Source organism: Camelus ferus, chromosome 22 (genome assembly GCF_009834535.1).
Source record: "Camelus ferus isolate YT-003-E chromosome 22, BCGSAC_Cfer_1.0, whole genome shotgun sequence".
Taxonomy (NCBI): Eukaryota; Metazoa; Chordata; class Mammalia; order Artiodactyla; family Camelidae; genus Camelus; species Camelus ferus.
Genome location: NC_045717.1, coordinates 527,203 through 552,883, shown reverse-complemented (window position 1 = coordinate 552,883; position 25,681 = coordinate 527,203). Strand labels below are relative to the sequence as shown.

At 37.2% G+C, this 25,681-nt stretch overlaps 1 protein-coding gene across 46 annotated transcripts in view; it reads left to right on the top strand.

Moving 5' to 3' along the window:
• Positions 1-25,681, top strand: part of LOC106730443 (ankyrin repeat domain-containing protein 20B-like) — an 82,235-nt gene that overhangs the window by 56,333 nt on the left and 221 nt on the right. For 4 of the 46 annotated variants that reach the window (XM_032464789.1, XM_032464788.1, XM_032464787.1 and 1 more), the window contains 15 exons: positions 982-1,085; positions 2,387-2,524; positions 3,974-4,056; positions 6,135-6,287; positions 6,891-6,942; positions 7,323-7,392; positions 10,061-10,121; positions 10,209-10,396; positions 11,668-11,797; positions 12,205-12,266; positions 14,756-14,849; positions 17,279-17,307; positions 17,494-17,566; positions 21,193-21,266; positions 22,416-23,097. In XM_032464789.1, coding sequence (XP_032320680.1) covers positions 982-1,085; positions 2,387-2,524; positions 3,974-4,056; positions 6,135-6,287; positions 6,891-6,942; positions 7,323-7,392; positions 10,061-10,121; positions 10,209-10,396; positions 11,668-11,797; positions 12,205-12,266; positions 14,756-14,849; positions 17,279-17,307; positions 17,494-17,566; positions 21,193-21,266; positions 22,416-22,931 — 1,827 coding nt within the window. In that variant the 3' untranslated portion in view covers positions 22,932-23,097. Of the gene's footprint in view, positions 1-981; positions 1,086-2,386; positions 2,525-3,973; positions 4,057-6,134; positions 6,288-6,890; positions 6,943-7,322; positions 7,393-10,060; positions 10,122-10,208; positions 10,397-11,667; positions 11,798-12,204; positions 12,267-14,755; positions 14,850-16,570; positions 16,684-16,762; positions 16,985-17,278; positions 17,308-17,493; positions 17,567-19,338; positions 19,593-21,192; positions 21,267-22,415; positions 23,098-25,209; positions 25,366-25,681 lie in introns of those variants that run through there. The other 42 variants (XM_032464795.1, XM_032464794.1, XM_032464798.1 and 39 more) reach the window with 42 other exon arrangements.

Below are 25,681 nucleotides of genomic sequence, written 5' to 3'. Positions count from 1 at the left end.
TTTTACATACAAATACTTGATTTATACCCAACTGTTTGGAAACACAGCAAACATAAAAACACAAGTGGGCTATAGACTAAACGTGGCCCTGGTTATGTTCAGTTTGCCTCCACACACTGAGTCAACATTTAAAATTTAGGAGACTTGTGCCAAAATCTGCACTTCAGAACTTCTCCTAAAGAATCAAATCTGGTCCCCCTTGAGCCCAGGCTCCTGTGCGGTCTGCCCTGCAGAGGTGGCCCCTTCTCGGTGGGGCGTGTGTTCTCCGGTTTGCTGTCCTCACCTGGGACCTTCACTTACTCGGGCCACCTATGTTGCCTCTGTAAGCATTTGAATTTACAATTCCTGTTGTATATTTTGATAAATATTTCAAGATTTTAAAAGCAGTCTATATTAATTTATAGTCCACTTCATATTTTATAATAATCCCTTAAGAGTGAGATGGAATTTTTCAAATTAGAATTTATAAGTTGGTTTAAGAAAAACTTTTTCTTTACATGCAAATAATCATATACCCATTGGAATGTCTGCAAGCTTTATGAGATTAGTCATAGTTGTAACTGGATAGGTTATGCATGTTGCAAACAGTATGGTATCTTTCTCCTCAGCGTGGCTCCTTAGAAGTGTAGTTGATTCAGTAGCTGAATGTCTCTCTCTGGAGCAGTGTTTAGAGTGTCGGGAGTAAGTAGTTGAGCAGTAAGGTAACTAGAGAATGCCTGACACATGCTGCAATAGAAGCGCAGGTTCTTGGAACCAGCAAATGTCTGAAGTGAGTTTCAGAGAGTGACTTCACAGGGAAGCTTTCGAGGAAGTCAAGGAGGAACCTTTTAAAGAGAAGGGGCACAGAGGGGCAAGGAGGAAGGGGCTACTTGTTATTTACTTTATAGTATATGTTTAAGTTCAGAGACTTAAGTTTTTAAATTCAGTTTTGAAATTTATATGTAATTTTGTACATTATCAACTGTTTTTACTATTTTACAGTATAACTTCACACCATTTTTACTCGCCATCAGGGAGAACAAAGAAATGGTCAGATTTTTGATTGAGAACGGGGCAAATATACATGCAGTTGACAAGGCGGAAAGGTACAATAGTGTGTTCTCTCTCTCTCTGTCTTTTTTTTTAAAATCTTAATTCTTAAGTAGTAACAGCCAATCAGAAAGATTAACTTAATAAGAAGAGGATTAACTTGGAATCAACACATCATCAGTCAGGTAGAAAAGCAATTATTCTGCCTGGTGTCACAAAGAACGGTATGCAGCAGGATTCATCTTCCTTTATGATAGTGACTGATGTCATTTGCATCCTGATTTTTTTGGTCATATGATCTTACAATAGTTCAGGGATTTCATTTTAGTTTTATTAGTATGGACTCTAATTTTAATTTAACTTATGAGACAGTGTTGAATTTCTTCACTCTTTTATAATTTTTTTAACCTCTAGTTGGTATATATTTGTTTCTTAAAAGATGCATATTAAACAGAGAGGAGTTTGTTTTGTCTTTTGGATGATTCTGCTTTAAATTACTTCCTTTGAAGGATACTGATGTTATTAGGTTATCACTAAGTGAGTATCACTAAGAGTAACTATGACCAGATACTGTGGGCTCATCAGTTTTTATCCTTTTTCACTTCTAGTACATTTTGATGTTTTTCTTTTTAATTGATAATGGTAGAAGGAAGAAAAATAGCTCTAATTATTGAATAAACATTCCCTTTAAAGAAGACAATTCATTGGTGGATGATAAAGAGGAAGGAGCTGGGCTTTAGAGTCAGATGAGGTTGAATTCCCAGCTCTCCTGCTGGTCAGGTGTGTTACCTGGGGGACATGATTTATTATCAACAAATATACTTCCTGACACGTAAAGGAGGGTCGTAGTACATCCTTCAAGGGCGGTTGTGCTTAAGAAAGACCATGCGTAGACTGTTCAGGTTAGTGCCGGGCACATGCTTCTCAGCGTGGTTAACTGCAGCCGTGACTATTTTTATTGCCGTTTTTATTCATGTTACTGTTTTCGGCCTGCAAACAGCTTCTCCTTACCTGACCTCTAGCTGATTTTAAAGTATTATATTTTAGACTAGGGAAGAAAAGGGGAATCCTTTATTTAAATCTTTACCTGCTTCAGATAAGTGACCTCAGCATCCTTTCTTGTCCATCAGAGGACTTGAATTTAGCCACTTCTACTGTGTGCTACCCAAGTAGGACAGGAGGCTTCTTTTTTGTCCCTCCGTTTTGGCCTTGGAGGTGATTTGCAAAGATGAGCACTCGAGCATGTAAATGGTCAGTTCTCCAGGGGTGGGCAGGATATTAACTTGGTAAAACAGATCAGATTAACTGTTTAAGTTAAGCTAACTAAGTTCCTAAGGGTGAAGCTGTCTCTTTTTAGATCAGCGCTCATGCTTGCTGTGTTTCATGACTCACCGGACATAGTCAAGCTGCTTCTTCAGAAGCGTGTTAATGCCGATTCTCGAGATTTACACGGAATGTCTGCTGAAAGATATGCTTGTCGTAATGGTTTTAAACAGTAAGTGTTTACATTAAAATGCCAGTTATCTCTAAACTGAGGTTGAAAATGACCTAACTGTTCCTTGTTACGTGACAGGTGAGAGTTCCTAGTTGGGAGCAGGCACTTTGGGGATGGCAGTGAGACCCTCCCCATCACCAGCTGGAAACCAGCAAAAGGCCAGACTAGTGAGATGGAGCAGTGGGCACAGGGTTCTTTATCTCAGGGTTTGTAAGACCTTTATCCTTAGGGTCCTACTGGTCTCCATTTCATCCCAGTGTAACCCCTATGCATGGGGTACAAATAATGTCACATATCTGATTTTTCTAACTAGTTATTTGGGTCTTGAAATGTTTAGTAGAGCAGAAAATCCTGTATTTTCCTTTGGGGACTTTCTTCTATAATCTTCCTCTTGAATTTTCCAAGAACCGAAGGGATTCCCTAAGAGCACAGTGACAATCCTCTCCCACAAGGCATTGGGGCAGGGCGAGGGCATTCTAATCGTTCTCTTGTTTCCCTTGATTCTGTTGCTGCAGTGTTGGCACTAAAACTGGTTTTAACAGGATCTCCTCGGCAGCTGGGTCTGGGGTCTGGATGTTGCTCTCTAAAGACCTTTAATAAAATTTTAAGAGAAGAAAAGGAAAAAGAAACTGGTCCTGCAGTCGGGTCATGACTGACCTCTGCTCCCGGGATGCCTGTGCTGATCCAGTTTCCGCGGTCTTCGTGGCGATGGACACGTAAACTTCAGCGTGACAGCTTGTTTAGTTCTCATACATATGCTTGTATGAGGTCATATATTTATAAATAAATGTAGCTACAAGTTCTATAGTAGCTGAGGTGCCCTGAATTATAAAGCACGAAGGACAGCTAATCACTGTAATTTGTAACATTTTCTGAAAACTGCCGCATTTAAATGTTACACCTATGAAAAAAACACACATTGGGTTTTATTTGGGATTCTCAAATAGTTCCAGCATTAAAGTTCAAGAACAAATTATTCCATTCTTCCTCTATTTCTCTGAGCATCTGGGGGATACATTATCTCACTAAATCTTCATAATACTCTTATGAGTATTAATAACTAACTGCCTGACAGTAAGATCCCAGTTCTATAAAGGAAGCTTTGAGCTGAAGAGAAGCACTTTTTCCAGGAACAAATAGCTGTTGGTTATAGAGCTGGGACTTCTGAGTTCGAGATACTTTCCGTATGTCAGGCTTGCTCTAGTTAACTTACTGAGCTGTACTGCCCTCAGTTTATGACTACTTCACCTTACCTTTTTTTCCTTTTTAACTATACATCCTAAATTTAAAAGTGTAGATTGTACAAATTTGAAGTATATGGGACAATTGAAGTTTTGATATTACCTCTGATACTGTCTGAAATGATCTAAGAATTTAATATACTTGGCAATTGTTTTTCATATTAGTATTCAAGTGGTAATATTTATTTATCACATTTTTTATACATAGCCTTTACCAACTGATTGTCGACTACAGAGACGGAAAGATACCAACTACTCCCCCTCAAAACAGCGACCTAGGACAGAGTTCTGGTAATAAGTTACTCTTGTTGGGCCCACCATAGATACGGAAGTAAGAGTGAGGAAGTTTTGATAATGAAAGAGCAGTGAAAAAAGCCAGTGTGTAAATTTCATGTGTGTTTTTATTTTTTTCATTAATTTTTTCTTAATGGCTAGTATTCAGAATTACTTAAGAAGTTAATTGTAGGTAATTAAAATCTGAGACAGTATTGTCTGAAAAGAAATTCATTTATTTAATCATGGCCCCTGAAATCCCATATTATATCTTTGTGTAAATAAGAAAAATAGGTTTTTAACTTTGTTGTACGTTTCCTGTAACATTATAACAAGTTGGCCTTGTTACAGAACTGGATCTTTAATTTTTACAGCAAATGGATCACAGCAGGTAAATGAATGCTAGTTATTGAATAGTGATTAGCCTCACTAAAAAGTGATTGTCTTTAAAACTGGGAGCTCAGCAATACCTTCCTGGTGCTGTAAACAAATGGCCAACAATTAGAGCTGCACAGCTGGGCCAGTGTGCAGCATACTAATAAGAGATTGTTTTTTAAAGATACCTAGTGATAGGGCAGAAGTCAGAAAAGCAGTGCCTTGTTGAGAAGCACTGGTTACTTTTCACATCATTACACCACCAAGGTCTCTCTCTCTCACCAATTTCATTCCTCAGAAGTGCAAACAGAATGAGACTATGTTGCCTTCATGAGAGTCAGATGTTTTCTTCTCTTTTTTGGGGATACTTGTCATGAAACTATAATTTTGTTAGAACAAGATTTTCTATTGCCATTAGTTAAAGGATTGTTATATACATACTCAAATAGCACAACTCAGGACTCAACAAATTGTAAAAAAGAGCACAGAAGTGCTTCACATAAAAAAAAAAAAAGACTGTGTTGCCTAGATGTGACCCCTAGCGTGCTGTTCAGTATGAACTGTATGAGGGCACCTTTAACTTTGTAGACCTTGATCAAGCAAAGAACTTCTGCTGTAAGAAATACAAAGATGGAAAAGACAGAGTTTTGGTCTTCAAGGTGCTCATAACACAGTAGAGTTGTCCCATGGTTAATGCCTGTATATTTTTTAAACAGGATTTTCAAAGAAAACATTCTTATCTGTTAATTCACCCACTCAACAGATGACTATCCAAGTGTCTTTTAGGTACTAAGCACCACTCTGACGTTGCAGAATGCAAACAGATCAAAAGCACAGCTCCTGGCCTCCGGGAGCTTGTTACTGTCATCCTCATTTTTATGATTTACTCTACTTTATTCTGTGCTTACTGTGTCCCAGAGCCCATGAGGACTTTGTAACTGTCTTTACGTATTTTTTATTGGTATTTAATATGTACCAAATACTTTTAAGTCGATGTTGAGGAAAGAAGTTTTTTAAAAGTGGGTAGGATGTCAGGTTAGCCACGCAGAGTGAGTAGAAGTTTGCCAGGGAAGGAGGCAGAAGGGCAGTGTTTGGTGGGTGGAACATCTTTGAAGATTACATTTGGCAGAGAGGACAGCGGTGCAAAGGCTAAGATGTGCCAGTGAACTTTGCGGGATCTGTGAGTTTCATTTTGTTGGTGCAGGAAGGATGCTGTAGGAATGGTTGGGAACGAGGTGACTACCTAGCTCAGGCGTGCTTCTGAAAGCCTTTCTAGTACTATAGAAAGGAGTAGGTCTGCTGTAGACCTTGGGAAATCTGTCAGAATGCTTTTAACTGCAAATAATAATAGGAGACCTAAGTAACAGTGGCTACAGCAACAGGAGTCAGGATTGTTTAGAAGGTTCGGTGATGTCATCAGGATCCCAGATGATGTCCCTCTTTCAGCTGTGAGGCTGCCGGTGTTTGATGTCGCCTTTCCTGGTCTGCTGATTAGCAGCAGCTCCAAGCATCATAGTCTCACATGACCGTATCCGCAGGCGAGGAGGGCTGCTTCTCTGCATGTTTTCTGTTAACTAGTAAGAAAACAGAGAAGCTTCCAGTAGACTTCCCCTAGCATCTTATTGGCTGGGCTACATCGCATGCTCATTCCTAAAGCAGCCACTGCGAAAGGAAATGCAGTTACTGTGATGACTGTAGAATAATCATTTCTCTTTTTGCAGCTAAGGAGAGCTTACCTTCTTCGCATGCTGGGGCAGAAAATGTCCAAGAAAAGTTGCAATTGTCCAGCAAGGACAACGAAGAAGAAACGGTTGTCAAGTTGGGAACCAGAAATGGCAGCTACATGGATTCACTGAAGAATGTTGAGCAGAAGAGTAAGATTTGATTGGAGTCTTAGGGTTTCCTGTTATGGCATAAAGCAGGGATGCACAAGCTTTTTCTACAAAGGGCCAGAGAGTCAGTATTTTAGGCCATGTGGTGTCTGTCACATCTACTCATGTCTGCCATTGCAGTGTGAAAGCAGCCCTAGACCGTATGTGAGCAAATAGGGATGAATGTGCCCAGATAACATGAGGCTGACAAAGCCAAATGGCGGGGTGGGTTAGTCCCATGGGTGTCGTCCAGAAACACCACGCTGTGTGAGCTTGAAGTTGTCAGTTTATGATGCTGATTCTACTAACGATTACCATTTTTTGTGAGTCTCATAAAGTTTGGTTGGGATTTTGGTCCTTGTAAACAGTTCACTTTAAGATATCAAATTTGGATAAACACCCTTTTTTTTGATAAATATAAAGGAGGGGAAGTGGTTTTTATGCATTAATTACCTACCAGGAGTATACTCAGTATTCACTGAAGTGTGTAGTCTCCAGGTGTGGTCCCAAAGGAATGCTTTTTAACAAAACATTGGTCTTACACTTTTAATATTCTGTGTTTTTCTATTGCTGATATAGAATCTTTTTTACTTTTTTCTTTAATAGCGGATTTAGTGGTTGAGGTTTCACCGAGGTTTGAAGACATCTCTGTCACCAGGTAGGATTTTATGGATTTTTAAAAATTACATGTTGACTAAGGGAACACAGAGAAAAGAAACAAGGCTTGTTGAGTGTCCTCCTTCTCTGGGTTAGACACCGTATTATATACTTCACATTTGTTACCTCATACAGTCACCACAACAGCTTTGCAGAGTAGCTGTGCTGTTATAGCTTACTTCTAGTTAATTAGGCAACTAGTTTAAGGAGGTTGACTAGTTGACCCATGATTCCATGGTTAACAAGTAGTTGACCTGTGACTTAACCATCAGGCAGCCTGGCTCCCAAATCTGCTTTCTCATCCCTCAGCATAGACTTGTGTGACTTGTTTGTTTAAAGAAATGAACTCACTCATTTTTGATGTGTATTTTTGCTCCAAAGTATTTCACCCAAACATGATGTTGATGATTCACGGCCTCCATCAGATGGTAACTTAGATCTTGCTCCCAAGGTAAAGTGTTTTCTTGTGAAATTAATTTTTCTGCTCTGAATTTAGTTTTGTGTAGTATTTACTCTTAAAATTTAGCAGTGGTCTGCCTATCATTGTTTTACATTTGTATTAGAAAGTTGGTCGGAGTAAACCATTTTATAAAAATATGACAGGTTGAATTTTTTTCTTTTTTTTACTTTGGTAAATACTGAAGATGAGGCTGAAGCAAAATGGACTAGAAAATAGATTGTGACAGGAAAACTGTACTGTGAAAAGATTTCCCACAACAGAGGAAGTGTGAAGCTTGGCCAAAGATAAGGATTCTTTGACTTTTAAACCACACTGACGGGACTTGTATAATACTCGTGCCTCAGGGACATCTTCAGTGCACACAGCTACTTACTGTGATCATCATGGCCTCTTCCTGGGGCCTTTCAGTTCCAAAACTACGTAGCATGTATCTTTTTTTTTTTCCCCTTGGACACTTTTTATTTTGGTATCAGAGAGTTGTGAGGAAAGAGGTTTTTTTTTTTTTTCCCCCTTTATTTCTGTCTCTGGTTCTGCATTAAGACTAATAGTTGAAATTATAGAAATTTAGAAATTAAAATTCTGTTTCTCAAAATCCATGTTATAAAGAGATTCCTCTGTGTTTTCTAAATTATCTCATTACGAGTATATTCAAACCTTTTCATCTAATTGAAGAGTACATGTTTTCCCTAAAATAACAGCCAGCCAGCCAGCTCTAAAAGTAGACTCTTAATAACAACCATGTGGTGAAACCTACTTCAGAACTCTTTTGTATTATAGTTTTAAAAAGTATGTCCAGTCCTCGTGTCCCATTCTAAAATTTCAAGTTTCAGACATTTTGTAGTATAGTTATTTACATAGTCACTTTATAGCCCCTGCATCAGTATACACCGCTGGAGATTAGGGAACGTAATTGTGCATTTCCTGGAGCACCTAGAATAAGGTCTTAAATGTAAGAAGCATTTTAGTATTTTTTGAATGTGAATGCATGAAGAGACATGGAATTCTGCATCATGCTGCAGGTAATATAACATGCACACTCTATCATAATGAAATCTATTTGATGATACAGGTAATATAATATGCATACTATGTCATAGTGAAATCTATTTGAATTCTAAAAACATGACTTAAATTTCTATTCCCTTTGTTTAGGTTGTAAATTCAGTTGTTATGAGAGGAAATATGTCATAAATGCCGAGGAAATAGATAAGAAGTATATGATAAATAGGAAAAGGTTACAGTCTGTTTTTCAGTATCCACCAACTGTGAGCTTAGAATTTGAGATGAAAACTTTTTAACCTTCTTTTAGCCCCGTCTCATGTTCCATTAAATATATCTTTTCAAGCTATATATTATTCTTAGAATCCTGATTACCAGTTCTTTGTCTAGGTGGAAAGCTGATGTGTTAGGAACTTTCTAAAATCTATTTTTCTCTCTCTCTAGTAATAATTTGCAGCGTTCAGGTAGTGAGAGACGACCATGTTCAATTGAGTGACTTAGAGTGACAAAATTTAACTCTTACTTATAGTGGTATTTACAAACAAACAGTTGTAGAGTAATACAGGTCAGCATTATTGGGGATACACTATGAACAAAGGCCTTTGTTTTATATATATGTTTCATATATCATGTATTTTGATATTTTTATAAAATTTGCTGAAGAATAATATATATACTTGCATATATAATTATATATTTTTATATATATAATAAAAAGGTAAAACAGAGGCTTTCACTCATAGTATATCCCTAACAATACTGATACATCCCTGATCTATTATATATAAATGCTGAAATATATATATTTCTCCACATGCCTTGTTATACTTACATTTTCCTTTTTTTCTTGCCTTAAGTTTGTACTTGACTAGTCATGTCTCATTTTTTCTTTTCTTCCTCCTCCCCACTTTTTTTTTTAATGGTTTGCCCCAAACCTAATATTTCTTTGCAGAAAACACTTCTTCAGTGTCTGTTCTTTCAGTCCATCTCACTCTGCCTCTGTGAACATATTTAGTGACAGCTTTCTGTTTACTATGTGTGTGGCTTTCACTCATGAGTCATTGCCCCTCAGAATTACTTTTGTTTTTATTCCTCTTTCTTAGAAGTAGCTGAATTTGAACAATCATTTGTCTTTAGCTTTTTGGCGAATGGAATAGAAGTAGCTTATACTGTTTGCTGTTCTAACTCATCCAAATAAGATACTGCTAAAAAGTAAACTCTCATATTTCCCCCATGAGAGATCATTCACACATATATAAATCATGCAAGCACATTTCAAAATATAACAATTACTTTAAATTTCTTAATGTTAGTTTTTTCAATAGGACTCTAAACAATAGGACTCCAAACTATCAGGGATAAGTTTTTGTTCTAGATCATTTTGGTCAAGAAAGTCATCTAATGGATACCATAGTGTTTGTATAATAATCAATGAGGGGTAAAGAAAGTAACATTTTGGGACCCCTGAGGTCATCTCTCATAATCCTCACCCCATGAGAAGATGTAGGTTGGTAAATGACAGACCCAGGACTTGAATCCATATCTGAATGACTCCAAAGCCAGCGCTCTTTGTGTTAGATCATCTAGGAATGGGGAATGTTATAGTTACTTTATTCAATTTCATATTTGTTGTTCTTAAAGCTGTTATTTTCTTCTCTAGAAAGTCCGGCATCCAAGATTCGCAAAGCCAATTCAGGCCTGGGGAGAACCCATGATAAACAGTAAGTTATTTGAAGACTGTCTTTTTGTGTTTTCACTGATGAGAAATTATAGATAATTTCATCTACCATACCTTGTTTTCACTACAGCAGAGGCAAAAGATGGTGTTTTGAAACCAGGAACTAGCACCTTCTTTGAGGACAATAATTCTAATAATGAAAATGAAGATGCGGTTAGAACCTTTTCCCAACCATCAACCGAAGTTTCAGGCTTTTCTCATCCTGCCTTCCCAGCACCGGAACCTCTCACGTCTTCAGCAGTCCTTGGTGTTACAGAGGTAAGTCGTTTTGTTTTTAACTTTTCCTTCCTGTGCTTTTTCACTTACCATCCCCCTGATTCTCATGGGGATGAAAAGGATCCTACACAGAAATGGAAGTCCTCAAGATCACAATAGAAAACAGTGTGATAACAAGAGAGGTACACGTGCAGGACTGAGATTTGTAAAGGTTGGTGGCAATAAACAGTTCTCAAATATGCCATTAAGAAAAGAAAGAATAAGAAAGCAACTGGAAAGAACAGCTGGATGAATATGAAGATGGGCAGGGGTACAAAGGGGAAGGATTCATCTAATAAGGACAAGATGAATAGATAAACGAGTGTCAAAATGAGAGAGATGATTATACAAACAAACAGCAGAAATAGTGGGGTTAAGTGAGAGCAGGAACTCTATAGTACAAATTATGATAGAAATCATCTCAAATTCAAATTAAGAGAAGGAAAAGTCAGGTCATGGAAAAAAGTGCTCAGACTCTTCTGAAGGACATATAGCTGATTTTATGAACAACAGAAAGAAAATTTGATCCTCACCTTTTTTCTTTTTGGTTATAGAAGTTTGTTTTTTTTTTAAATTCAGATGTAATTGATGTACAGTATTATATGAGTTACAGGTGTGCAGTAAAGTGATTGGTTATACATACCTATGTATATATCTAATTCTTTTTCTTTCTTTTCCATTGTAGTTGTTGTGAGATATTGAATATAGTTCCCAATGGTTAGTTTTAACTTGAAGTTAATTCTTTTTTTAGCACATTTAAATTGATGAAGTGATGTCTTATATTTAATCTAGCAAATTTTGTCTCTCCATTCCGTCCCCAGTAACTGAGTTCTAGTTTTCCATGTGACTTCTCATGCTGTTTCACACCTCGACCTTCGGCTCCGGCTGCCCTTTTTAGAATCCCCTTCGCGTCTGCTCTTTGCACCGGGTCTGTCTCTTAAGACACAGTCTGGTCTTCCCAGCATTCCCTGAGCTATTGACACGCAGCAAGTCTCTTCTCTCCTTTGTGCCCTTACTGTATCTGTTCACTGCAGGTGTAGAGCTGTTGAATGATACTTGTCTGTGTTGATTCATTTTCATGTGTCTCTGCCTCCCCTAGAATATAGAGCAGAATCTGTCTTTTATGTATATTGCCAGCTTCTCCCAGGATAATGCCTATGATCTGATGGATACAGTAAATATATGTTGTCTTCCTGACTGATTGAATGACCAAGTGTGGGAATATGATGTCTTCTGAAGTTGGGTTTTTGTTACATTTTGTTTTGTTTTTATAGGAAGAAGCAAGAAAGCCGAAAACTGGGGGAAAAGAGAACGGCACTCGGACTATTAACAGTGTTCTAAAGGAGCAAGCAGATCATAGCAAATTGATTTCTGTTGATGGAGCACACAAAAGTGACAGAGGTGGTAAGTCAGTGAGCATCTATGGATTTTCTTCTCTGCTTAAAAGCTAGTATGGTTGGAGGGGGGAGGGTACAGCTCAGTGGGAGAGCGCATGCCTAGCATGCACGAGGTCCTGGGTTCAATTCCCGGTACCTCCATTAAAAAAAAAAAAAGCTAGTGTAAAAAACCTGAAGTGTGTAGATCCAAATATGATATCCATTTCTTCTGAAGTGTTTTTCTTTTGCCATCTTCCTTCATAAATATCCCAACTACTGACCAAGTTTTCTTCCAGAAAATGCTTCAACCCTCTGAAATTCTTTTCTGCCACTTTATTTATTGACATATTCATGAATCAAGATAGACTTATATATGTATTTAAACTTCCCAGTGGTATGTGTTCTCATTAATGTATCTGTGACTGCATTTTGTAGACTCAACATCAGCATTAAGATTCGAAGAAAAGGAAGATGTCAAATCACCCTGGGATTCTGAGGTGCTGCCTTCTATTATTATTTTCAAATATAAGCATTGTGTGATGTTAAAACATAAATGGAGGGATGTTTTGACTTTGCTTTCTCACTTTTACATTTGCCCAGCAAAATTTTTTCCTCATTTTAACCTACGCTTAGTAAAGTCATTCCGTGCTACATGTCATACCACTGCAGAGTGCACTTCTGTTAATTTTCCAGACTCACCTAATGGAACTGGTGTATGTAGTGCAAAAACCAAGGCTTAGAAGTCATAGGGAATCGGTTTGGGTTCTGAAGTTACGTTTTCTAAAAACTAAAGAAAATAATTCTTGGTCAGCCTGTGACCAGATGTTTGTTTCTTTGTTATAAATGAATGTGTAAAACCCTTAGTGAGATTTAGAGAGAAACAGGTTGTACTAAAAAAAAAAACACACACACACAAGAAAACTGTGTTTTTGTTTAACCACTTTGACCTTGAAAAGACAGTACTTGTGACTTGAAAGTATTATTATATTTGGATTGTCAATTAGATCTGCAACGAACATTTCGGGAGAAGCGAAATCATGGGGAATAGTAATAAGTATGTGGGGTTAAAATACCAGCAGTTTGGTTTAGTGATGTTTTAATGAGGACAGCCCATTTTGGGTAGGGAAAATAGCGTGCACTGAGTACCTTTATGGCGACCGAACTTGAAGAAGCTAAGTACAGGGTAGTGGTGACCTATTCCAAGGTGATAGCCGTGGAAAGAGGTCAGAAGAGCCTGAACTCTTGGATCCCGGCAGCTCCTGCCTAGTGGCACAGCACTGTACTTGAAGTCAGGAGATGTGGTAGCATCCTGGTTCTGACCCACTGTGGGATCTTGGAAACACTTGTCTGACTTGTTTGAATGTCAGTGACCTCGTTCAAAAACATGGTACTGATACCTACCTCTCAGGTTATGTGTCATGAACAAAAATGTGGTAACAAGTGTGAAAACACATTGTCAACTGTAAAGGGTGCTATAGAAATGTAAGACAGAATGATCACAGTGGCCACTAGTGACCTACTGAAATGTTGAGGACACTTTTTTAAAATCTGAAGGACAATAAAATGGGAAAGTTAGAGCGGGCATGGGGATTTCTCATTTGGGGTATGTTGAGTGTCAGGTAGACTATTATCGGACATCTCCGATAGGTATGTAGTGCTTTGGTACTTGACGCCTCTGGGGACTTTAGATGTTTTGACCTTAAATAAATTCCTGTTGCTGAACACCGACTAGCACCAGGCAGTTAGACACTGAATGTAGCAGTTGAGGCTGTAGTGGCAGGAACAGAAGAACAACAGGAACCCTGTATCAGGGACAGTAAGTCCTTCACATAAGGAACGTGGAGAGCGTTAGGTTAGACAACAGTGGGGGAGTTTGTAGTTAGGACGGGGGTGGAGTAAGGGTGGAATTTAGGTAGTCAGAAAAGAGCTGAGTGTGACCAAAGCTGCCAGGTGACGGACAGGAAGGAGCCAGTCACACGAAGGTCCAGGGGAGGGATGTTCCAGACAGAGAACAGCGGGTCCCGTCTGCTCATCACTGTGCTCCAGCGTCTTGGAGTGGCCAGGAAGCAGCAAGTGGGTAACTGTCCTTAGAATCACTGTTGTTGTTGTGTGTAGAGAAGAGAATGTGCATGATAAGGGCCTGGCACGTGCAGATGGTCACTAAACAGTGTTCTTATTCTTCCCTAAGTGAAGTAAAGCTTATGGTAGTTCTTTGAAGAGCTGCATAGCTACATTTAAAATTTTTCTGCTGTTAATTTAAACATAAATGTTTTTCTTTCTACTTTGGCACTTTATTCAAGTATTTTTCCTATCAAAAGTTTTATCAAATAATAGATACTGCTAAGCCTTTGTTTACTGAAATGTAGCAGTTTCCACAGTGTTCTGTTAATACTCAACATGACAGACTCCAAGGCTTCTTTTCATGCCAAGTATGTTATTTTAATACTAAAAACAGTATCTGTCCTAAGAAACATTTTAAATTTATAGCACGTATACTTATTAAAGAATATATTTAAATATGTATATTTTTAATTTTACTTTTTATTGAAGTGTAGTCAGTTTATAATGTTAGTTTCAAGTGTACTGCAAAGCAATTCAGTTATACATATAAAAATATGTATTTTTTTAAATGTCCTCTTCTTTTGTCGAGGAATGCAAAATGGAATTAGGTGTTTTGAAGTTAATTCTTTGTTGAAATCTGCATGTAAGTCAGTATTTTGTCTGTGAAAATATTTGCTCTGGCTTTCCATGCTCAGTTTACAGAGTCAAAAGCCAACTGAAGATAAAAGATAGACTTGACCTAAGAGTGTATATGAAATTTTCTATTTAAATGTTTGGGTTTCCAGGATATGCTTATTTTATTTTTAAGTCTAGTTGCTTTTAAAGTAGGAAATTAAAAATAATAATAATAAGGAAACACAGGTATTTTCTTAGAAAGGGATCAGGAAATCTTTATGCAACTCATTATTAATATTAATTTTAACAGAGTATCTCCGAGATTCAACTACCGAACTATGTTGAACATTTATCTGGAACTGCAGGTCTAGGAGAAAAAAATACATTAAATGGACAAGTAGAAAGTAAGCACTGTATTTTATAAAAAAGTCATTTCACAGAATGTTGATTTAAGACATGGATTTGGATCTATTCTCTCAGCCAAAGAAAATCACCTGCTGAACATATAGTGAGTAAAAGAGGAGAAAAGGAAGTAAATTGTATATCTTATCAGGTGTCAGCAACAGATTAAACTAGAATGCTGTTTAAGGAGCTCAGTTGTTAGCTTTCTTTCAAGATGCTCTGTGACCTGAGGACAGACAGGAAATCAGGAGGAGGGAAGGAGGGAGCGAAGAATGAGAGAGGTAGAGAGGAGGGGAGTAAATGAAGGAAAAGGAGGGGGGTCCCTGGCAGGAGGTGGTAATGTAGAATAGTTCTTTAGAAGAAGGAAGAGAAGAGTGTTTGAAATGAGATGGGTATGAAGTGAGCTTCTTCCAGCACCAAAGCTTGTCCGGGAAGCACAGCAGAATGTTCCACTCCCCCGTCCCCCTGACCGTTAGGAAGGCAGTGAGGACTGCGGTACCTGATCACGACAGAGCTGGGTGTGCCTGCCGTGGGTGAGCACAGGCGTGTGTGGTCAGCTGTCAGTGTCTGGACCTTCGTGTCATGCAGCGTGTTGCTGCCTTATAGGATGGTGTCTCATAGGCCAACAGAAGAGAGTGGGAAAGAGGAAGAGAGCAGGGTGCGTTCCGGGGAGGTCAGGGGAGCTGGAGCCTGGTAAAGAGTCCACTGGAAAGTCTGCAACTCCTGATGCAGCTTTTGGGGAAGTGTTACAGTGAGACGCGTGCGGCTGGATTTCAGAGGGATCAGTTAAGTCCGAGTGCTGTAGAAGCAGACTCGGTATAGACCGGAGTTTCTCAAATTTTAGTCACCTGGGGACCCAGTGAAAAGTGCACATTCTGAGCAGTGGGTCTGCGTTTCTAACAAGCTCTCAGGTGATGCCCTTGTTGCTGGTCTTCAGATCACGCTCAGAGGGTAGACTTGTGTTTAGGGGAATCTGGAAGAAGAGCCACTGGGGAGTTAAAGACAACAGCAACAAGGAAAAGCATGATTTTGTTTTTCTTTCTGAGCACGTTCATAGCCAGAGGGAGGCAAAGAGTTGAAGTAGAAATTAGAGATGTAAGCTACTGCTGCTAAGCAGAGAGGAAAAAGAAGTGGTGGGGATCGTCCATCAAAGAATAGAAAAGGGGAAGAATTAAGACCACAGATGTAGAGGTACCTTTGAAGAGGAAAGTGAAAGGAAGGAAGGAGGAAAAAAAGGCAGCAGGTAGGTGATTTTGGAATTGAGGAGGAAACTTGAGAGAACTCCTTTTCGATGGCGTCAGTGTATTTGCACTGAAGCTAGGTTAGATCATTGCCACTCCAGAGAATACTGGAATCAGGAGGGGGCCTAGAATTGGGGTAAACCACAGCCTACTCCTCCTATCAGGCTTCAAAGATATATGTTGTATTGGTATTTGTTATTCAAGTGAGATTAATTTGAATATGAAGCATTGGCTGTGCTTTTTGTTTGTTTTTTTTTAATGATACCTAATTTTTTGATAAGATAGTTGTTTCACAAAAATCCTTGTAAACATTAGCCTGATTTACCAAACCAAACTAATTTTGGAAACAAAAGAAATTAATAGGGTTCATTCCATAAATGCTAAAGTTGTTATTTTCAGTGAATACGGCACAGGTTTTGAAATATAAAAGACTTTTAGTATCTAATAATTCTGTGGCAATTAAAATTTTTTTTGATCACCAGATTTCAATATTGAAAACTCAGTATACATTCTTTCTTGCATGAGTGGATCAAGAAACTTGGATGGCTAGAGGATCCAAGAAATGTAGGCATACCAACAGCCCATGTGGGTATGGGAAAAATATTTTTATGAACTATTATTCTACAAGTGTGTATCCAAGCCGATCAATTCATATCACTTTCTCTGACGAGAAGTGAATTGCACATACAAATGGACTGCCGTCACAGCTGTGGACTTCCTAAATCGCAGAACGAATTGAAGAGTATGATAAGTACTTGTAGACTCATGGTGTCAGGCGCACGAAAGATGTGCTGCTGCATTTTACCGTCAGCTTTCACATTTGTCTTCTTGGAGCCGTGACTTGTTCCTCTGATTAGAGATCGCGTTTCTCCTCCTCAGGCAGCAAGTTCACACTGGTACATGTGCACGTTTCTATTTTATAAATAAGTCACTTGAAACATAATCGTACTTTTGAGATCTTAACTGCATGTTCTGTTAAGCCTGTATTCCTGCTCTTTATTGAGTATCTATAATGGATTCATGTTTCTGTCTTGTTGCTGTCCTAACTGCCCCTGAAAAACAAAACACCGAAACCTAACGTGTCCATTTCCAAAGCAAGCATGAGGATTGCACTCAGTACTAACTGTGTGAATGGATAGTTGGCTTTCATATTTACATATAATTGATTATGTGTCCCTTTTGGCTTTTAGATTCTACTGAAAAATATCCTCACTTGAAGGTAAAAACTTTTATACTTTTATCTTGATTTTTTTTTTTTTAATGAGGGTACTGGGAATTTAGCTTAGGACCTCATGCACTGCTAAGCAGGCACTCTACCACTGAGCTAGACCCTCCCCCCTTGAATTATTACTACAGATTGTATCAAATGTACATTATTAATCGGTTTGTTTCAAAAACCATTCAGCCTGCAGTTGGAGTGAAAGATTCTGTTCCTAATAAAACAGGAGAAATGAAGAATTTACAAACATTCAAATCAGGTAAATTTTGCAATACAAATTTAAGTCTGAAGAGAAGTACAGTCTTCTTATTCCTAATTCCTTTTATTTCTTCAAATTTAATTGAAAGATGACATAAATGTGGCAGATGTTATTATTGGTATCCATGTTTGAAAAATATATATAAGCATAAGAAATAGACTTTTAAAATGTCAGCTTTGACTTGGATGTTTCTGTTGATGTTGGGAGACACTAAAGTGCTCAGCTTGGAGTCCCTATACTTCTCAGGGATTCTGAGAGATTGATTATTAGGTTCTAAGATTTTTCCAGAGTTTTAAAATGCTTAATTGAATTCTGACCTTTATGTAGGGTAAAGCTTCACTTGCTAACATGTCAGTCATATTTCACTTTATTTCATCTAGTGCTATCACATTGATGATATTTATTTATTTCTGTATTTATTTATTAATGAAGGTCCTAGGGATTGAACCCAGAACCTTGTGCATGCTAAGCATGTGCTCTACCACTGAGCTATTTCCCTAGCCCAAAGATCTTAAGCCAACTGGATGTTTTGATTAGGAGTGTGTGTGTGTGTGTGTGTGTGTGTGTGTGTGTGTGTGTCTTTGATTATTAAAAATGATGGAAGTTATTAGTCCTACCTTAGTATTTGGTAGACATGATCTTTTAAAACAATAATCCTAAAAGTTTTGGGGTTTAGGATATTTTTTATAGTATTAAAATTATTGAGAATTCTGAAGAACTTTTAAGTGGGTTGTATCTATTGATGTTTAGTATATTAGAAAATAAAACTGAAAGATTTAAAAAACAAGCACACACAAACATTCCATTAGCCATTAGAGCTATGATGTTATCACATGTCATGTATCTGGAAACCTCCACTGCACACTTAACGGAGAATGAGAATGAAAATAGCATTCAGTATTATTGTGAAATTAGTTTTGACCTCCTGGACTCCCTAGATGGAGGGAACATGGGGCTTCAGGGCTTCTCAGATGACACTTGAGAACTGCTGTTTTAAACAGGGTTCATGGATGTGAAATAATAAAGGGGCCCTTGTGATGAAGTGGGCTTTAAAGTTCACTTCTACATTTCTTGCCTTTTTTTCTTTAACTTGTCTTAAAAAGTTTGAATCTGACAACTTAATTCTTTTTAAAAAAGGAAAACATTTTTGTTATATATTTCCTGTCTCGTGGCACTCTGTACTCTTTGGATCTAGTTTGTACCTAGATTTACCCTATTTTTATATGGAAAAAATTAGTCACTCAAGGCTATCCTTTCTTATATAAATTTATGATGTTTATCCAAGGCTTAAGGTAAGAATTCTGAAGATATTGGTACATTGAGGAAAGACTGTCTCATTGTAATTTAAGTAGTACCATTCAGTAAAAGTTTTCTTAAAGCCCACGTCTCTAGGACTCAATACTGTCATGCATATTTAAACATCCAGTAAATGGCTGGTTAGACATACATTTTGTTAATGAAAAAATTCATATGTTGAAGAATCATAATTATTCATAAAGCTCTTATGGAATATAGACTGTTTTATAGAGAGTGATGAGTGAATCCAAATTAGTAATACTAGAAAATTAAACGTAGAAAAAAGAGAGACAGTGGTTCCCTATATGAACAGCAATGACATGTAAAGTACAACCAGCTGGGAAGGAGCAGTGTGTTTGGGGGAGAGGAGGGCGTGGGGCTGCGGACGTGGGGCTGCTGCTCTGGGAAGAGAATTTGTAAAAGTTAGTCATTTGTATTGTTATTCACATTCTAATAAGTGGAAACTTTGTTTTCAGGTTCTTCAGACTGGGATTCTACTAGTCTGAGCCTCAATAATGAGGCTGGTCAAAGAGCCGAGCATTTGAAAGTTGATAAATGTCCGTTGGTATCACAATCAGTGACCACAAACCAGTCAGCACCCACAGAACTGAGGCAGACGGCCCTGGTAGATAAAGACCGGATGAATATTGGAGCCGTGTCTCTGTCAGAAATGCAGCGCTCCGTGGCCTGTGTGAATCACAGCTGCCAGAGAACAGAAGCAGCAAAGAAGGTAATAAAGCAGCATAGAGAACTAGCCATAGTCTACCTGTGCGTGGCTTCACCATACTCTGACTTTGCAGAAATCATTTTGTGGCAGGATCTCCTTTGTGTTTACTCCTTTTATGCAACCTACAACCAGACAGTACCTTTTGGCATGACATTTACATTCATCCTCTGACCAAAGCAACATATTAAATAGCAAAGAGAATTAGGTGAAAGTAAGTTCGTTCAGACTAGTATTTAGCACACTCCTGAGAGTGGGTAGGAGGATGATGTCTAGAGCTTTGTGACTAGTTGGGAAACCTAGGTGGACATCCAAAGATTCCCTTCTCAAAGTATGGTTTCTTAGCTTTATTTTTATCTAGCTCTGAATTTATAAATATTTGTTATAGCTATATTCAGTGTAACTGAAAAAGCACCTCTGCAACTAAATATCAAAGTATTTCTAGTATATTCTCTGCCTTTCTGTATTTTAGAAGTGGCTTTCCCAGCGGTAGTGGCAGTCATTGGGAATTTGCTACACAGGACCTCCTTCTTAACTGTGTCCACACAGTATATCAGCTTGTTTTATTATTTTTAATGGATTGATGGGTCGAAAAGGATATTGGTTTTTAAGGAGTGCTTTATCACTTAAAAATAATATATGGAATATCAATTCTAATTCTTCTAGGATACCCAGTCTGTTGATTAACCACATCTAATATGTGTTCTACTTTATATACCAATTAATTTAGTGCCTTAATCAGTGATATAATCAGAGCTGTAGTAGTAAGTCATACAATATTTTTTCTGCTCCTATAGTTTTATCTTTTCTTTCCTTACCTGCAGAATTAATGTTGTATTTACAAAAGATTCTCAGTTATCTCCTATAGTAGTGACTACAAGCTCTAAACTCAAAGTTTTTCTAATAAATACTGTTTATACACAGATACTTTTAAGAGTTTGTCCTCTACAGCATAGGAGCAAAGAGGATAGACATGTAAAGAAATAGTTTACAGTTCAGCTGGTGAAGACACACTAGAAAAATCTGTGAAGTACCAAGGTAGCTCCAAGGAAAGAGATCCCTGTGTCTCTGTGGAAAGACAGCTGCAATCAAGGAGGACTTCACAGAGCAGGCTGAGTCTTCAAAGAGGAAAAGGAACTTGTCAGAACAATAGAGGGAAACATTTCAGATTAAGGAAAGATAAAAGCATAAAAAGTAACAGTAATTTTGGAAACCATGAATAACATTGCTCTTGAAGCTTGGTATGTTGTTAAAAAGGTACTGTTAGGAGGAGAATAGAGTCTATTCGTGACTTTGTATATTTCTACTGTATTTTTAAATTTTGTTTTATTTCTCTTTGTTTTGTTCATGTCTGGTGAATCAATTTGTGAGTGAAACTTTGAGATGTTTGTATGCCTTTAATCTGGTAACATCTAGTATTTCCCAAATAGTTTGTTGAAGTTTTAGATAATTAGAAGTATTTCTTAAAGAAGTAAATATCCAGCTAAAGATTAAGCTTAATTTAAACTGTCAATTGATGAAATGTTTTTTATGTTTTTATAAAGATGATGCCTTTTATTTAGCTGTTCTAAGTAGTGAATTTTAACTAAGCATATTCATTTTTCAGCAGACCTAGACTTACAAAGGGCATCTGAGGAAGAGCAAGAAAGACTTGATGGAAGTGAAAATAGCCACTCACAGGTAAGTAAAATATAAATTTAAATTTCATGTTTAATACTGTTTTCTGTGCTTTAATAACACAGTTCAAAAGAAATTGCCTTTCAAACTAGACTTTTAGAGTCAATAAATAATTACTTAATATTTAGTTTTTAATAGCATTTATCTAATTATTGTTAGGATCTATAATAATTTATAGTTAAACTTTATCCTTGGAATTGAGGCAAAAAACCTTCCTGAATATTGTTTACTTCTTCCATTTTTATAACTTCCTCACATGATAAAGAAGGTGATATCAAATATTAAATCATGTGATTAAGCAGTTGAAATTGTAAATAATATAGCAGTGATGGCCACCGAGTTAGTTTCATGTAAGGAACAGTCATTCCCAGTGGTCCAAAATTTGCAGTTTCAAATTGCAAGTCATTAATGCCAAGATGAAAGATTTCTTCTGTCTTGTGATCTCTATGTAATCGATTTCAGAATCTACAATCAGGGAGAGAATAGGGGTCATAGAGTCAACCCAACTGCCTAGTAAGAGAATCAAACCTTCCAGGATTGGACCTTTGCTGTTAGGGAACAAACAAAACCTTTCTAATTTATTTCATTTCAGGGTAGGAAATCAGTAAATATTATTAAAAATTCTTTTATTCACTCTTCACTAGTGAATGTTAGAGTATAATATAACTCGGTGGATGCAGAGAATACATATTGAGATAGATCACTATCATAGTATATCGTTTGCATTAAAATTCAGGAATTTGTTCCTCTTTCTGATTGATGTTAATTGATTTTGGCACCTAATAATTACAGTTTGCTTATTCTCCAGTTATTAGTCCTTTAAAAAAAAATCTTTACATGCACTGGAGGGGCTCACTATTTAAGGTATGAGAGGTGAAATATTTTTTAGTGAGGAAATCTTTGTAATGTTAAAAATCTAATCTCTAATTCTTGGTAGATTTAACATGTGTGAATTGTTTAGTTCAAACAAACAGTGACAAAGTTAGGTTTCTGAGTTCCTGTTTTTCTCCTATTTCAAGGCTAAGGCAAGTTATGTTTCACTTCTTAGTTTGTGAGTAGCCAAACATAGATTAAGAAGTTTGTTAAATTTTAATTATTTTCTAATTTTTCTTTATCCATACTTGACTACTTAAGGATAAATGTGTTTTACAAGCATGTACTGTGAAAGAAAAGAAATCTGAAGATCAAATCAAGCAGATTAATCTTTCACTTGTGCATCTGCAAAAAATGCCTAGAGAACCAGAAATGAATAAGGAACATGACAGAAAGGACGTACCTGTATCTTCAAAACATTCTTGTGTGGAGAAGCATGAGGACATGTGGGTCAAACAAGGCAAATTGGACTGGAAAAATACTTCCGAATTTATCACAAAGAAGGCAAATCAGAAAATCAGTAAAATCCTTGAAAAATGCAAAATTATTTTTCATCGTAAGGGAGGGTCACTACGTGACAACTCTGAACTACATGGTGATTTAAAGGAACTACCTTCCAATGTGACAGATAATATATTTGACAGTGAGGAAAAAGATGCACCTGGAGCCTCTGTCTCTGTAGGATCCCAGGCATCTCTGAACACAAAGAGCCCAGTCTTGAAAAAGTTTTTCCATCTTATTCCAAGTCTGAGTCAACAGAGTATGGTTGCCAGCCATCTTCAAAACTTTATTTAAATGAAAAGAAGTTAGATGAAAGTGATAAGCCAGACAATGAACACGTTTTTAACAAAAATGAGAGTTTTTATAATGATAGAGAAAATGAAGTAAGGAACCGAGTTCCATTTAAAGTGAAAGAAGACCAAGAATTTGATACAAAAAGAAAACAAAAAAGGAACCAAAATACTCACTGGAAATCAGACATTGGCCGTGCACCTCAGGTAAGTGATCCTGAAAGCCTTTTTGGTTTGTGGCTTGCCCGCTCCAGTGAGATGAAACACACGATTCAAATAAAAAGTCACGATATGTCTGCTGTTTCAAATACTTAAGAAAACCAAACCAATACAAGACCAGCTCCAGAAGCCATTGCTTGCAGATAACTGCGGTGCTAATAATCTAAAATCATGGACCCTGAATTAGGAAATGTGAGTTCTTCTCCATCAAATGGTAACAGAACATCCAAAGTATATCTAAAAGATTTACACCAAGATATGCAAAGGTTTCAGAATGAGGTAGGCATGTTACAAGTAGAATTCCTGGCTTTGGAAAAAGAAAATTCAGCTTCAGAAAGAGGTAGAGGTTCCTCTGCTGCTACTCTGTTTTTTTCTCTTTATCAATAATCTCTTCCATTCTGATCCATATTTGATCTGATTTTCCACTTATGAAAATAGCCTATGTATAAAACGGGGTCATCTAAATATGTAATCGTGTAGAAACAGACTATTTCTGCCATCTAAATAACAGGAACTCAGGGAAGTATTTTCCTGGGTTTTGTTCCTTAATCAACCTAAGTCTCTGTGCCAGTCTTTCATATGAAGTGGGAAAGTAATTCAGCTGTGTGCCACGTGACCTTCTGAGCCGGAATAAACGCGAGTGAAATGGCTTAGGAAATATAATAAGCTCAAGGGTTTTTTTTGTTTTTTTTGTTTTAATCTATTGGCTTAAATGTAAGTTGCACTTCCATAGAATGGGAAGGAAGCAGTGACTGAGAGAAGGGATATAAGCACAAGCTCTCACTAAACTGATCTGTGTATTGTGCGTTAGTGAGTGCGGGCTTATCTGTCTTACTGATCACTGAACACTTAGAATTCCATCATGGCCACTTTGAGATATTCTTAAGAAATACATGTGCTCCCACATATTCTTGAATCACCACTTTCGGGTGTTTCTGTTGAGTCACTTACATTATATTATTTAATAAAATGTAGTAAGTTTTGACATGTATGATTTTATCATATAGGTAGTATGAACCCTCAGCAAAAAAAAATTCAGTATTTATCTCCAAAGGAGAAAACTTGAGTTTTGAGATGCACTGAATGATTTTTTTTACTTCTAGTAATAGATTTTTAAAATGTGTGTGTTCTTTTGTGTGAGGTGCAAAGAGTGTTAAAGATAGAAATCTGAAGGTGTTCTCCTTTAATAGAAAAAGGAGATGAGCCCTGCCCCCAACTTTGCCAAAGTCACACTTTTAACTTATCTGATCAATTTGATGAATTTATTTGGTAGCTTATTAGATTCAGTGTTACAGAATTGTATCATCTCTTTTGACACTGTAAAATGCTGGGGAATACTGCTTTAGGGAATTTGGACAAATCACTTAACCTTTCTTGGTTGTGTTCCCATTATCAGTAAACAGTGGGGCTAAAGTAGATCATTCATTACTCCTATGCCATCTAGCTATAAAATGGTCATGGTTATTGAATGTGAAATTGGGAAGCATTATTCCTTTTGCAGAATTCCACACTTAACTGGCAATTCATCAGTTTCACTCTGCTCCTTTCAGTAAACTTGGGTTTATATATTTTATTAAACACCACTTTTTTGATACCCCAGGATCCAAATGAAACAAGAATTATAAAAAGTAGTGGGGAAAGGATAGCTTTAGCACAGAAAGAAGAATGTTTCCTTTCTGTTACTGAAGCACCAAGGTGTGACATCTTCTAAATCTGGCTGTTTAATGCAAAATCTAGGTGGTAAAGACAGAAGAGGACAAATTTTATGCCTTTGTCTTTTTATTTCTTTGTCTCTGCCATTCACATGGGGAAGAGTGGATGTAAGAGCACAACACTCAGAAAGTCCTTTTTGAAATTTTAGAAATTCTGTTTCTTTTCCTCAAAGAGAAAGAAGCAGAATTTACAAACATTTCAATGACTTGAAATGATAAAATTAAAATAAGCACAAAAATATTTTAATCATTGAAATCAGGGCAAACTGAGTCAAGTGATAAAATGAATGAAAAAAAGTCTTTATAATGAATGAAGTAATAATTACCCTTTGTATCAAACTTTCACTAAAGGTTGAAGTAGAAGAGAACAGGAACAAAGTAGTGAACTGAAAGGATCAGAAACCATGTGTGATGGCAGTTATTACATGAAGGATTAACTCGGCAGAGGAAGAGGGGAAAAACTGATGACCAGCAGTTTCCTGCTCTGCAGAAAGGAAATTCTGATAGGTAAGCCTAGATCAGTATTCAACAGTAGGTAAGTATTATTTTCCTAGATACTGTTCAGCAATTTCTTCCCAGACTCATCTCTCTACTTGCTTCCATGTATTTTGTACTCTTCCTTCCAGGTTCCCAGGACACACCTAAATGCCATGTGCCTAATCTTTGTGCTCACATTCTAATCTCTTAAGTAGAATAATTTCCTCCTGTCTCTTTTGCTCATGACCTCCTGTTTATTTCCCTCTTCTGTAAAGCCTTCCTTATGCTCACTTTACTTTCATATGTCAGCTCTTGCGTATCACATTGTATCATAATTGTGTATCTG